Consider the following 12,715-nt stretch of genomic DNA (forward strand, 5'->3'; position numbering starts at 1 on the left):
GCCGCGACGGGCGGGCGGCACGGCGATTGCTCGGCGCTCCCGACGGGCCGGGCGTGATCTTGAGCCCCGCCCGGAGCCGGAAGGATTCGGGGCCTTCCCAGGGGGTTCAGTAGAGGCAGCGAGTCCTCTCCGAGGGAGCCGGCGCAGAGGACTCAGTGCGCTGCGGGCGGGGAGCGGCGGTGCTGGGGCGTGGGTCCCTCCTTGGCACGGGGACGAACGCGAAGGGCTCGGAGCGCCACGCACGCTGCCGGCGATCGGTGCCGGGCTCTGGGGGCCGGTGAAGATCACGGGAAAAGCGAGGCTGGACGCGGTGAGTTGGCGGCTGCGGCAGCGGAGCCGCTTCTGCCATCCCTGACAAGCCGTGGTGTGTCCGGCCGCGCTCCGCTGGGTGCGTTCGCGGGCACCGCTCCGAGCTCCGGCCGCGCTGCCCTGCAGGCGCTTTGCCACCGGGACTGTCATGGCAAGGGAATCGGGAACAGGTTCCATTGTTTTACTCTTTGGTGAAATGAGCTAGCACAGCCCTTTCCCGCTTGGAAGTCTGTAGGTGAACCTCAATGGGGTTCCCACCCTGAGTCCTAGCCTTCTTCTGCTGGGTAAATATTGCTCCCTTACATAATAGAGAGTTAAACTTTTATTAGGTGTGGGCCGAAGTTTATTGTAAAGAAATAAGGAGCTGTGGTCGCTTAGGCATTGAAGAGTTCTAAGAATGAAATAATGGCTTAACACTTGGATTTAAGGACATGCTCTGTATGATGTCTGCTTGCTCCTTTCATCATGCAAAACCATAAAATTAGAAAATGGAAGTTTGCATAAAAGAGAATGAGAACCACTAACAAATCTGTAATATGTGCTTTGATAAGTTAGTTGTCAGCCTGTAGGACTTAGATACATCAGAATTAAAAAGTAGAACGAGAACTCAATAATTTCAATAGGTATCGGAATCGGCTGATTTGGCAACACCATTGAACAGTTTAGTTGCTGGGCTAGAAGAAAGGAGGGAAGATCTTTAGAGGAAAATGATACCCAAGTTTAACTTGAGGGAATAATTGCTGTGCAGTATTTGTAAACTGCACAGTTTTCTAGGAGTCAAACTATTTTTGTCCAAAGCACGCAATATATTCTTAAGTGCTTTGTGGAAGTATACATTAGACATTGCCCTCATCAGAAAGAATGTGCCATAAACCTATAAATAAGTTCACTTGAGATCAAAAAGTTACAGAGGTGAAAATCTTAGAGGCAACTACTGCATTCACTTATCTAATCAAAAAGGTCCAATACACCAGAAGACCCGCCATACAGGAGATGGAGCCCTGTAAAAATCTAAGGCACCTTTGCACTAATAAAATACTTTGCAATTCATTAAGTAATTAGTCCAGAGTGATGAGGAAGGGGTGTTGCACCTCTCATTTCAGTTTCTTCTAATAAAACTTATCTTTTCATAAAAGTATTTTAAGGTTTGCCAGGAGATCTTGGGTTCACCACAGAAAGTATATTTGTTTTCCCTAAGTATGGACAAGAAAAATGAACCTAAAAATACCTTGGGTCAAGCTTCAAGAATGCAAGATAGTATTTCTGTATTGTTTTCTGAGTCTTTTTAAATTTTATGCAAACATAAAGTAAGTCAAGACTTTAAAACACGTTTTCATCTCATTTTTGAAGTAGGATCAAGTGTACAGTGAGAGGTCAAATGACTTTTTTTTGAGAAGCTGAGCAAAGAATGTTAATTATGTTCATCTGATAATTCATTTAAATTCTTTAATCCAAATTTTCCATCTAATATGCTACTTTTTTAACTCCTTCTCAGAAATTCTCATATTCCGTATATTTTCATTATGGAATAAATTATTTTCCTTCATGCTAACTTGTTCCACATGATGGTGTAGACTTAAAACAGTATATGGCTTTTCATGTGTTATGATATATATTTGCTCTGCAACTTTCAATTGTTTGAGAGCTGCTTTTTGCCACAGGTACCATTTCCAAAAGTTCCTCTGTAACCATTGCTACTTGTCCAGGGTTACTTTGGGTATGGACCTTGGCTGTTCTACAGAACTCCAATGCACTTTGTTCCCCTCCATCAGCTGCACATAATAATTAACATTAGCAACTGTGCTTTTTGAATGTGCTTGCACAGTCATTCTACTCTTTCAGCCTCAGAGTGCTTCTGATTTTACTGGTACAGGTATTGTGTTACTGAAGTGGTCAAAAAGTTCTTAAATTGGCTAAATTTGGGATTCTGATACCTCTGACATTGCTGATTTGTGAACAGCCATGAATTTCATTTGTCAAGGAAGAAAGGAAAGGTGTTGTATAATGACCTATTGCCACTTAGGCAGGACTTGCTGCAATTGCAGTATTTATTATATGATTGTTATATTACACTTCCCCCATAATATATTTTCTTTTGTGAGGTGATCAGTGAGTTCCTCTGTATTTTGTTCTGGCTCTGCTCAAGGGTTTCCTTGGAAGTGTGTCACACATCTGAGGCCAAGCCAAAAAGTGTGTCATCTACACAGACAGAAATAACTAATAGAAAAACATAAAAAGCCATTATCTCTGCATTTTAAACAAGTGCAGTGTGGTTATCAATACCTCTTTTTCTTGAGCTCCAGAAAAGCTGTGAGGAATGCCAGCCTTTCCAAGGGTGATGGCTGTTCTATTGGTATTCTGGTTCTATTGGTGACTGAAGGTCCAGTGAATTGCACTGGTTTGTGCTGGAGAACAGATGAGGAAGACAATGCAGTATTAAGAATGACAGAACACAGAGTGCTGAAGGGAGGCAGGAAGATAGAAATTGATTTCCATAAAGAAATCAGGAGAAGTTAAACAAATACAAAAAGGACAGTTAAATTCAGATGGCTAAATTCAGCTTTTGCATACAAGCTAGCAGCATCTGCATATCATTACCCTACTTTGTGTGCACAATTGGCCATCTACAAACCCCTATTTTATAGTTAAACAAGGGAATAGTAAGTAAAGTTGTTGATGTCATCCTGTCTGGTAGTCTTGTGCTGGAGTTTTGGGCACGAACCAATTGTAGGTTCAGTTCTGAAGAAATGAACTGATGTTCAAAGTGTGCAAAAAATGAGTGCTGTGTGTAGACTCTTTCTTAATATTTATGATAAGAGTTTCTGCTGCTGCTGTTTTTTAATGTCATTCTATTTTAGTGAGAACCAGGTTCAATGTCAGACAGAACTTGAGTATTTGGAAGATCTTGTCTACAATAGCTTTACATCCTTGTGTTCATTAATTGTATTTTAAAAAAAAAATCCAAAGCTCACCTCGTTGCCATTTACTGGCAGTAACCCACTTTCCTCTTTCTACTCTGTTTGAAATGTTAGGTAAAATACTCTACTGTTTTTCTTCTGTTGAAGAGAGAAATGTTCAAGTTTGCTTTTTGTTTCTTTTCAGCATTCAGCATGGCTTCTCCAGCTCTTCTCATGCGTGTGGTGGCCTCAGCATACTCTGTTGCAGAAAAAGCTGCAACAATTGTTAGAAATGTCATGTCTGCAGGAGATCTGGGCATAGTTGAGAAGGTATTACCTTTTACTTTGTTCCAGTTTAATTTCATTTGTTAATCTTGAGTTAGATACAAGCCAAAGTGGTATTTTTAAAAATCAACTGTGGGAAGAAATACAGCCCTCACCTCCCCTGCCACCACCTACAACAAATATTCCTTTTTAAAGGATTGAAATAGCCCTAGAAAAGTGTCTTTTGACCAGTACTTCTAAACAACACTTGTACATTTAAAAGAAACACCATAATTTTGTCCAGATTTCCCTCACAAACACAAGGTTTGCATAGCACCTCAAAATTCATAATAAGGAAATTAACAGAAAATACACTATACCTATGCTCTCACATCCATAATACAGCTTAAAATACCATGCTCTTGCTGAATTTTGGATTAGAATACATCAGTGTTTGATTTCCTAAAACAAAAAAGAACCTTAGCTTTTATTGTAAATCAAAATTTTCAAAATAAATTCAGATTTAAATCAAATTCAAATTTAATTCTAAAAAGAAAACAGGTATTAAAGTTCTTAATTTGCTGTGATTTAGTAAGTTGCACTGATGAGCCAGGATCTTTGCTTTGACTACAGTACCAGAATAGGTGAAATTAACTTTAGAAGTTAATTCTAGCTTTACAGATATGTAACAATATTAAGGGCATAATTAAAAAAATTCTTGGTCTTTACATTGAAGGTACCCCAGGAATTTACATTATTCAAAAATCATCAAATGTAACAGGTGATATTGGTTCTAAGTAAGATTGGTTTTACAGTCTTAAATTTTTTGAAGAATGAATACTACAAAGACAGAATTAGATTGCAAGCAATGACCAATAGAAGAGGTTCCTGTTTGAGAGACTAGAGATCTTGAAATTCCTGCAAGCTTCTTGCCAAAGGTGGCTGCTGAAGGAAGAGGAAGAAGGCAAAAGGACTTCTGCATGTGCCTTTCTTTGCAGTCTGAAGAGAAGAGATGCAGAACAGAAAGGAACAGAAGTGCTGCTTCTCATCATTCATCCTCTTTCTGTAGCCAACAAACACCAAGACCAATTCCAGCTGGCCTTACTGAAAGCTTTAGAACATCTGGCAAGGGAATGTTCCACCTTCTCCCTCAACATAGGGACCTTCCATCCATTTATCTAGTTCAGGAACACCTGAGTTTTTACCATCTCCTCTCCTGATACCCTGAGTTTTCTTTCCCTCAGTCGACTCTAAGCTCTCCATTTATATTGCTTTTCTTGGTAGTGCTTGTACTTCCTCCATCCCCCACTTGGGATAGACACTTCTGTCCCCCATTCTTACACTGAAGAACTACTTACACTGTTTATTGGATTCATGTCCTGGAACAAAGGACATTCTCTGCAATAAATTGATCTTATTGAGTCTAAATTCAGGACCAATTTCAACCAAATTAATTAGGGGATGAGAGGGAAATTTCAAAGAAAAATGTCAAATTTCATAAAATTGTCACTTGGCTAAGGGACAGACTAGTTTTGAGCATGCAAAAATTAACCCAGTACACGATTCTAAATAGAATATCCCATTCCCATGGCTAATTCCAGTAGCTGGATAAAACACTTTTCATGTTGTCAGCTAATAAGATACAAGCAGATAGAATTTTTGTTTGATACAACTAAGATGCAAATCTTAGATGAACTATTTTTCTAAATTCCAATGCTAACAGAATTATTTCTTACTGGGATTCTATCTCTAGACCTAAAGGGTTTAAAAAGTGTTAATAAGTTACCTACTTTCACATTTAGCTGTTAATTAACATTTAAGAAATTACTCTGTGTGTGTGGAATATATGTCTAGCTATCTGACATAGGGAAGGCTTGCAGTCATTTTTTTATGTCACCTTGGGGCACCAAATCCACTGTTCTGCCGTCAGAGCAGTCTGTCTTAGCTCTGGGGTGCACAGGAAAACTCTGCTTCTTGCAGTTTTTAGCCTGCCTTTCACAAGGTCACTTACTGGGTTGAAGATTTACCAAATTAGACTTCTTTTAGATTACAAGCAGATATTCAGAGTGCTGTATGGGCCACTGAACTGGTGTATTTTTTCACCTATCCATCTTGGACAGGCTGGACCCAATGACTTGCAGACCAAAGCTGACCGACTGGTACAGATGAGCATTTGTGCTTCCCTGGCACGGAAGTTTCCCAAGGTGACAATCATAGGAGAAGAAGTAAGTACCTGCTTTATTCACACTAACAGTTTATCTTGCTGCAGCTTGCACTGGAATTTGCTTTGGCTGGGTTTAGGAAAACTTTAGTTTTAATTAAAAAAAATAGAACCCAAAAAGCAACAAATAAAGGTATTTCCATCCCGTTTCACCTTTCCATTTCTTTAGCTTTTTCAAGCTGCTGTCAAATACACAGCTCTAAAGCAAAATGAGGTGAGTCCAAAACATTTTTCTAATAATTCTGAGAATTCTTTTGTTAGGAGCTGCCCACTGATGATGTAACTGAGGATTTAATTGAAAATGGTCACTGTGAAGAAATACTGAAGAAACCTTGTCCTGCTCAGTACACAGGAATTAAAGAGGAAGAGGTAATGCTTAATATTTTACATTATCTATACTACTTTCTAATTTTAGCTAAGAGTGCATAATGAAGAAAGGTTTTTTCAATTTGCCAGTTTTTCTTTTTTGTTTGAAAGCTAAAATGTAGTCATGAGAATCACACCTCCAGAGCTACAAATGCTGCATGCTCCTGTCTGCAGTAATGGGAAATGGAAATTGGCTTCTTACAATTTGTGATTCAAATTAATTTGGCAGGAATCTAGTTTGGACATATGAAAGTAATCTCATTTTCTATTTCAGCTTAAACCTTCATACTTCTATTAAGAGATTTACTGAGACATTCCAGTCAATACTTAGACTTTTTTTTTTTGGTGTAAAATACTGTTATAGGCTTCAGCCATATAATATTGCTAAAACTTTGGATCTCTTTATTTCCTTACTCCTATAAGGAAATAAAAGCACTAAAGTAAAATATATACTTTGAGTGTTAATTTACATGATTTGTATTTGTTAATTTTCCCTTATTTTTTATTCTTAAAGCTTGTAATATGGGTTGATCCCTTGGATGGAACCAAGGAGTACACTGAAGGTTGGATTTTCTTTTAATTATCTTGATAAAAAAAATAGCAGTAGTAATACAGTAGCATACATAATGCATAGTTTTATAATAGAAGTTACTTACAATATGGTTTCATATGGCTGATGTTTCTGTACTTTTTGAGTGCTTGGAATGTATTTATTCACTCTATTCAGTTCTAACCAGTACTGAATATTCCTGATGGACTGACCAGTTTTTATCACTTTAGAGCTGCTTTTGACTGCTGGCTGGTTGTCTTGAGTCTTTAGTTAAATTTACATATTTTTTTGTATATCTTTGAGTGGAAGGACTAAATCTCCCCTTCAAACAGGAATATGCTCAATTATATTTGCATCTTCCTCTCAAACAACCCAAATACCACAGCTGTACTTGTAGCCCTTTCAAAATGAAACAAACATCCTGCCACAAATCACGATTTTTCAGTCGTGGGGTTTCTATCCATAGAAATAGACCCTAAAATGAAAGAAAAGCAAAAATAAAAAGAAAAGCCTCCAAGAAACCATATGCTGAAATACGCTTTTGCCTCCTAGTGCATCTTTTAGTTGATTAATATAAAATCTTTTAGGCAGATTTTTTTCCCTTTTTGGAGAGAGAAATGTACAACTGTCAATAAATTGTTAGTTTTGAATAGCATTAAAGAACTCCCACCACAATTACAGAAGAATGTCATCATATACTGCTGTGTAGTTGTATCTTTAAATGTCCTTCTCATTATGTGTTAATTATAACATAGCTCTATTAAAAGAACTCTATCTGGGGCATTTTTTAGCAGACCTTAAAGCTAAATGACTAAAAAATTATATTAACATCTGAGAATCCTGATTATTATTTGCATTTTTAAGATAGCACTCTGCATACTGATTTGTGGACTTCTATTGGAGGTTTATATTTTTATTAAGATCTTTCTCTTTTTTAAGCTTAACTACATTGCTGTTTTTTCTGTCCAGGTCTCCTTGACCATGTAACAGTTCTCATTGGAATTGCCTATGGAGGCAAAGCAATAGCAGGAGTTATTAATCAGCCATATTACAACTATGAGGTATTAAAACATTGATTTATTTAGAAGCATTGTGTGATTTCTAAATGTGACTCCTAAGCTATTTCAGTTAGCACACTTGCAACTGAAATGTGGCATGTAATGGAATTAATGTTGTAATGTAAGCTATTGGGGTTTTTAAATTAAATATATATATAATTTTAAATGTTGGTTTCCAGGAACTGAATGTCAGAAACTTACTAACAACTATACTGAATCATGAGGCTGGTGTAATGCACTGATACAGAATATATTATGTATATACTGTGCAAATTACTACAGTCCTTATAAAGTACCTACTGTAAAACAAGTACAGGTCAGTGGTGCTGCAGTCTTTGCTAGAAATCCTTTAGTAAATCCATGCAATGGGTGCATTTCCAATGTGTGGTAACTGCTATAAATCTGCAGCCCTAAATAAACCAAGCACAAGTTGCCACTGACAGCTCAGTTAGAGTGTATCATGCCAGGCTTCAGGATGGCCAGCCTACAGACATTTATATATTTGGAGATTATTTCAGTATTATTGGGGGAGCTCATGATACAGCCTAATTAATTAAACTTATTTGAGTTAAAAGAAAAAGCCCTTGAGCTGATGTAATACTATCGTATTTTGTGTGACATGCATCACAAAACATTTCAAATTACAAGATACTTTCAATTACAGATTGTGCCCCAAGTACAGAAATATACAAATATCAATCTGCCAGTCACTGGAGGCAGGATGTAATGCACCACCACAATGTCACAGATGAGAAAAGGGTCAATGATGTCATTGCCTTATAGGGAAAGGGAGCTAATTTCTCACTCTGGGCTCTCAAGTAGTTCTTTTTAAGTGCCGCTGTTTAAATGTACAGCCCAGTATTAATGTTATACTCCCTGATATGCCAAGATGCATCGAGGTACCCTTTCCCTTTGTGCTTTAACTGCTCATCAGTGTGATTAACCATCACTGTGTGCTTTTTTTGCAGGCAGGAGCTAATGCTGTGCTGGGCAGGACAATCTGGGGAGTGCTGGGCATGGGTGCCTTTGGCTTTCAGCTGACAGAAGCTCCTGCTGGCAAACACATCGTGGTTACCACGCGCTCCCACAGCAGTGCCCTGGTGAACGAGTGCATCGCTGCCTTGAACCCAGACCATGTCATCAGAGTTGGAGGAGCAGGAAACAAGGTATGAAAACTCCCAATCTTCTGGTTTTACTGCGAGGTGGCATCTTTGCAAAAAAAATAAAACGACTTTTTAAAGAAATTATTTGCTTACTTGCATGAACATACAGGGGAGACTTCCTCCACCTTACCCCACACAACTTCTCTTCCTAGCATTCAGTCTGCTGTGAGGTTGAGAGAATTTGGCACAGGTGTATTTGTACCAGTGCCCACGCTGGTCATGGCTGACGTCTGTCTTCCCCAGTATTCTGTTTTTAGGGGTGAAAATACAAAGTTGTAAGACCAGAATGACTAAATGGAAATTCAGTTTAATCTCAGTTATTGGACATGTCCTCCTGTTTGTGTTAATACAGCTTTTGTTCCAACTACCTAGCAGCACATTTTAAAGGATAAAAATATAAGCATACAGTGATATTTCCTTTGTGAAATTTCTCTGCATACTGGGAACATTCATTTGGTACAGGTTTTAAAGCTGTTTTGTGATAGCTGTCAAAAACACACCCTCTCATCTCTTTTCTCCAACATGTGCAAGACCCAAAGAGGCACTAACACAACATGTATATATTTTCCACTTTATTCTTTTAGTACTTGCACAAGAAGCAAATTCTTGTTTCTGAAACTGAGAGCAGATTTTCATCCCATAGACTGTATATATAACAATCAAAAATATTGAACTGGGAATGGTGATACAGTATAGCTTCTAAATTTTAATGCATTTATTGTAATATTAATAAGGAAATGGCTGGTGTTCCTTTCCTGACTATCAGTACTTAAATAAACAGATTTAATCCTCACTTCCTGGTGTAATTTCTACCCATTTCTAAATTCCTAAATCCTTTGCAATGATTGCAACTCTATTTGTAACAGATCATTCAACTCATAGAAGGCAAAGCATCTGCTTATGTATTTGCCAGTCCTGGGTGCAAGAAGTGGGATACATGTGCACCTGAAGCTATCCTACATGCTGTGGGAGGTAAGTTAATAGCATTCAAAGTTCCAGGATAAGTGACACTGCATTAATTTGAAGTTAGTTATGCTTTCCATTGAAAGAAAAATGACAATACATGTGTCAATAACTGTCACATAATTAAAAAAGCCAAATCCCCAAATTTAATTTAAGGTATATTCATTTTAATATTTTCAAAACAAATGCCCCTTTTCTTTTTCCTGTTGGCTACTATCTCACAGTAAAATCTGCTGTCCTACTAACAGAGTATAGTAGTTTATTATTAGTAACACGTTATGTAATATGTGGACATTGAATTCTTTAAACCAACAAAAATAGGTCAAATCATGCTGTTGTTCTTTGGATGTACAAACTCCAAAATTGAGTCATTAATATAATTCAATAGAATTAATGGTCTCCAACCAACATGAGACACTTCACTTATCTAGAGGCTAAAGGGCTTGGAAAGTTATGAAAAGACTCACTACTGAAGATTTGAAGTAGTATTATTTTTTTAAATTCTTCTTTCCACAATAATAGGCCTTTTACCACCATATGCTCAAATTATGGGGTTTGATTCCTAAATTCTGTCAAGCAATGACAACAGGCTTTATAATGACACTACTGAACTCCTCTGCAGCCTGTAGTGTTCATAACTCTGGATAATTTTAAACAGGGTTAGCTCAAGCACAAAGCAACCCAACCAATCTGGGGCAGCACAGTGCTGTATTTAGCCTCTTTGGTAGGTAGGAATCTCCTGGTTACATTAGCTTGAATAAAGATCTGTCCTGCTAAGTGATTCCTAAAATCTCATTTAAAACCAGCTGGGGTGTTTCAACACTATGTTAGAGTTTGTGGTATAGAGTTACCCTGGTTTTTACTTGAGCTGAGGATTTTTCATTGCCGCTTGTCAATGGCAAACGTAAAAGCTACTCAGGAAGCATTTAAAGTAATCCATGAGAGAGAGATGTTTTCCTTTTTCTGGGACACAAAGAATTTAAGTATTGTTGAAAAAAAAAATAAACCCACTAATTATTTGATTTCAGTCAATATAAAACCTGTTGTACTTAAATTGGAAGCAAAGATACTTCACTATCTGAAGACAGGCATGTGTACCACAAAGACTGCTTTTAGTTATTTCACTTGAACTAAGGGACTCCAACTCCTTTTTGCTGAATTTTTTTTTTTTTTTTCCAGGCAAGTTAACTGATATCTGTGGAAATTCATTTCAGTATAACAAGGAGGTGAAACACATGAATTCAGCTGGGGTCCTTGCCACTTTGAGAAATTATGACTACTATGCCAGTCGCATTCCAAACACTGTGAAAGAATCTCTTGTGCCTTAAAGCAGGGAAGAGTCTTCACTTGGCCTGGAAGGCTGAGAAAATGAGCTTGGTAAAAAAGAAAGGAAGAAGATGACTGAGCATGAAATTCTGTTTCATAGAATCTGAACTGAATTCTTTCAGTAAGGTGTTCAGTAATCATACAGAATCTCTAAGTATCTGTTGATCAGATTGTTTGGCTGTGTTGAGCAGACAACATCAAAACAGTCATGTTTCTTTAGTAGTTTTCTATATTCTTTGGGAGTTTTTCTTCCTCATGACTGAGTGTAATATACTGCTAATCATAACACTGCAGACCAAAAATCATCTTCATATTCTGAGCACAAAATCATGTTAAGTCATGTACCTGATCTTGTTCAATGGTTTTTGTTGTCAATAAGGGTTATTGTGTTAAATACAAATGGACTAAGCATTTGCCTGGATGGATGATCCCATTTGTTATAAAGTTGCCAGTTCTGATTCTTAGAGGGGCAGTTGAATTTTTTTTGGTCTTCACTGAGTTTTGGGATGGCCAGTTGGGGTTGTCTGAGTTTTGCAGAAGGCAGGACACAATGCAGTTGGGCCTGGAAATCTCAAATAAGGGTTCATGGTTCAGTGAGGCTCAGTGAAGTGTACATACAGCAGAGTTCAGAACAGCTCAGTTGGAAACCCAAGGAAGCATGACAAAGGCAGGAGTTCCTAGCACCTCTATGATGATTTGAATGATTTTTCAGGGTTTATGCCACTGTAGTCTTGGAGCACTTTGGGCATCCAAAGCCAAGGTCACTTTGCATACTTGGGAATAACAGAAAAGTCAGACTTGGAAATTTTCCATGTCCAAATTCTGAGATAAAGCAGGTTCCTTTCCAACAGCCCCAGTGTTGAGGAAGTTGACACTACCATTTCCCCTGCCTGTGGAACACAGGCATGTTAGAGGAGGGGAAAGAACAGGGCCAAGATCACCTAAAATTAACTTTGAATTGGAGACCCTGTTTCAGTCAGCTTTCCCATAGGTGTGGCTGGTAGGAAAGCAGGATTTAACTGCCCAGTCCACTTGAACACAAAGGAGAACCAGTGGTAAATTACGTATGACTAACTAAAATTGGAAACTTAGACAAACCCTTTTGAAGTCTCTTCAAGCTGAATTTAGGATTTTTGAATTATGCTCTTGAAGCAGTGAGGCATCTGTGCCCCTTCTTTTCTCCAGATGTTGTGACTCAAGTCCCTTACTCTCAAATGAAGGAGTCCTAGGGCCTCCTTTTCCCTATCAATGTGATACATATTGAGGCATGCCAGTTTCAAGAGACAACATGGAGCTTTGCTTTTCTTTCTGTTCTCCTTGTGGAGAAAAGAGTGACCTATGTCAGGTTCTCAGGCAGGTGGTCTCAGGGAGGGTGTCTGAACACAGCTGCTTGCTTACATAAAGACTGAATCCCTAAGCTCTCACACATGATTTTTTCCCTTACCCTCTGCCAGCACCATGAAAGCCAAAGTAGCCTGCAAGGTGCACTGCACCCTTTCTCTCTTCCTCTCTGCCCACAAGATTAGGTCTTCTAAATAATTACACTCTTCATCCACACAAGCTATCTTTACATGAGTGCCTCAAGGTATAAAAAGTTG

General features: G+C 38.3%; 1 protein-coding gene across 1 annotated transcript; it reads left to right on the top strand.

Moving 5' to 3' along the window:
- The first annotated feature begins 95 nt into the window (after positions 1 to 95).
- BPNT1 (3'(2'), 5'-bisphosphate nucleotidase 1) lies at positions 96 to 11,581 on the top strand. The gene is made up of 9 exons (XM_059468344.1): positions 96 to 310; positions 3,412 to 3,536; positions 5,591 to 5,695; positions 5,953 to 6,060; positions 6,572 to 6,620; positions 7,577 to 7,668; positions 8,634 to 8,831; positions 9,695 to 9,800; positions 10,971 to 11,581. Exons 2-9 carry the CDS (start codon positions 3,420 to 3,422, stop codon positions 11,117 to 11,119), a joined length of 924 nt encoding a protein of 307 aa, XP_059324327.1. The 5' UTR covers positions 96 to 310; positions 3,412 to 3,419; the 3' UTR covers positions 11,120 to 11,581.
- The last annotated feature ends 1,134 nt before the right edge of the window (positions 11,582 to 12,715 follow it).

The sequence above is a fragment of the Ammospiza nelsoni genome, chromosome 3 (assembly GCF_027579445.1).
Source record: "Ammospiza nelsoni isolate bAmmNel1 chromosome 3, bAmmNel1.pri, whole genome shotgun sequence".
Classification (NCBI taxonomy): Eukaryota; Metazoa; Chordata; class Aves; order Passeriformes; family Passerellidae; genus Ammospiza; species Ammospiza nelsoni.

Excerpts from the sequence above, each read along its gene's own strand:
- BPNT1 (XM_059468344.1), top strand. The coding sequence starts at position 3,420 with ATGGCTTCTCCAGCTCTTCTCATGCGTGTGGTGGCCTCAGCATACTCT. Across the intron at positions 7,669-8,633 it reads AGCCATATTACAACTATGAG|GCAGGAGCTAATGCTGTGCT; the intron begins GTATTAAAACAT and ends CTTTTTTTGCAG. Across the intron at positions 8,832-9,694 it reads TTGGAGGAGCAGGAAACAAG|ATCATTCAACTCATAGAAGG; the intron begins GTATGAAAACTC and ends TATTTGTAACAG.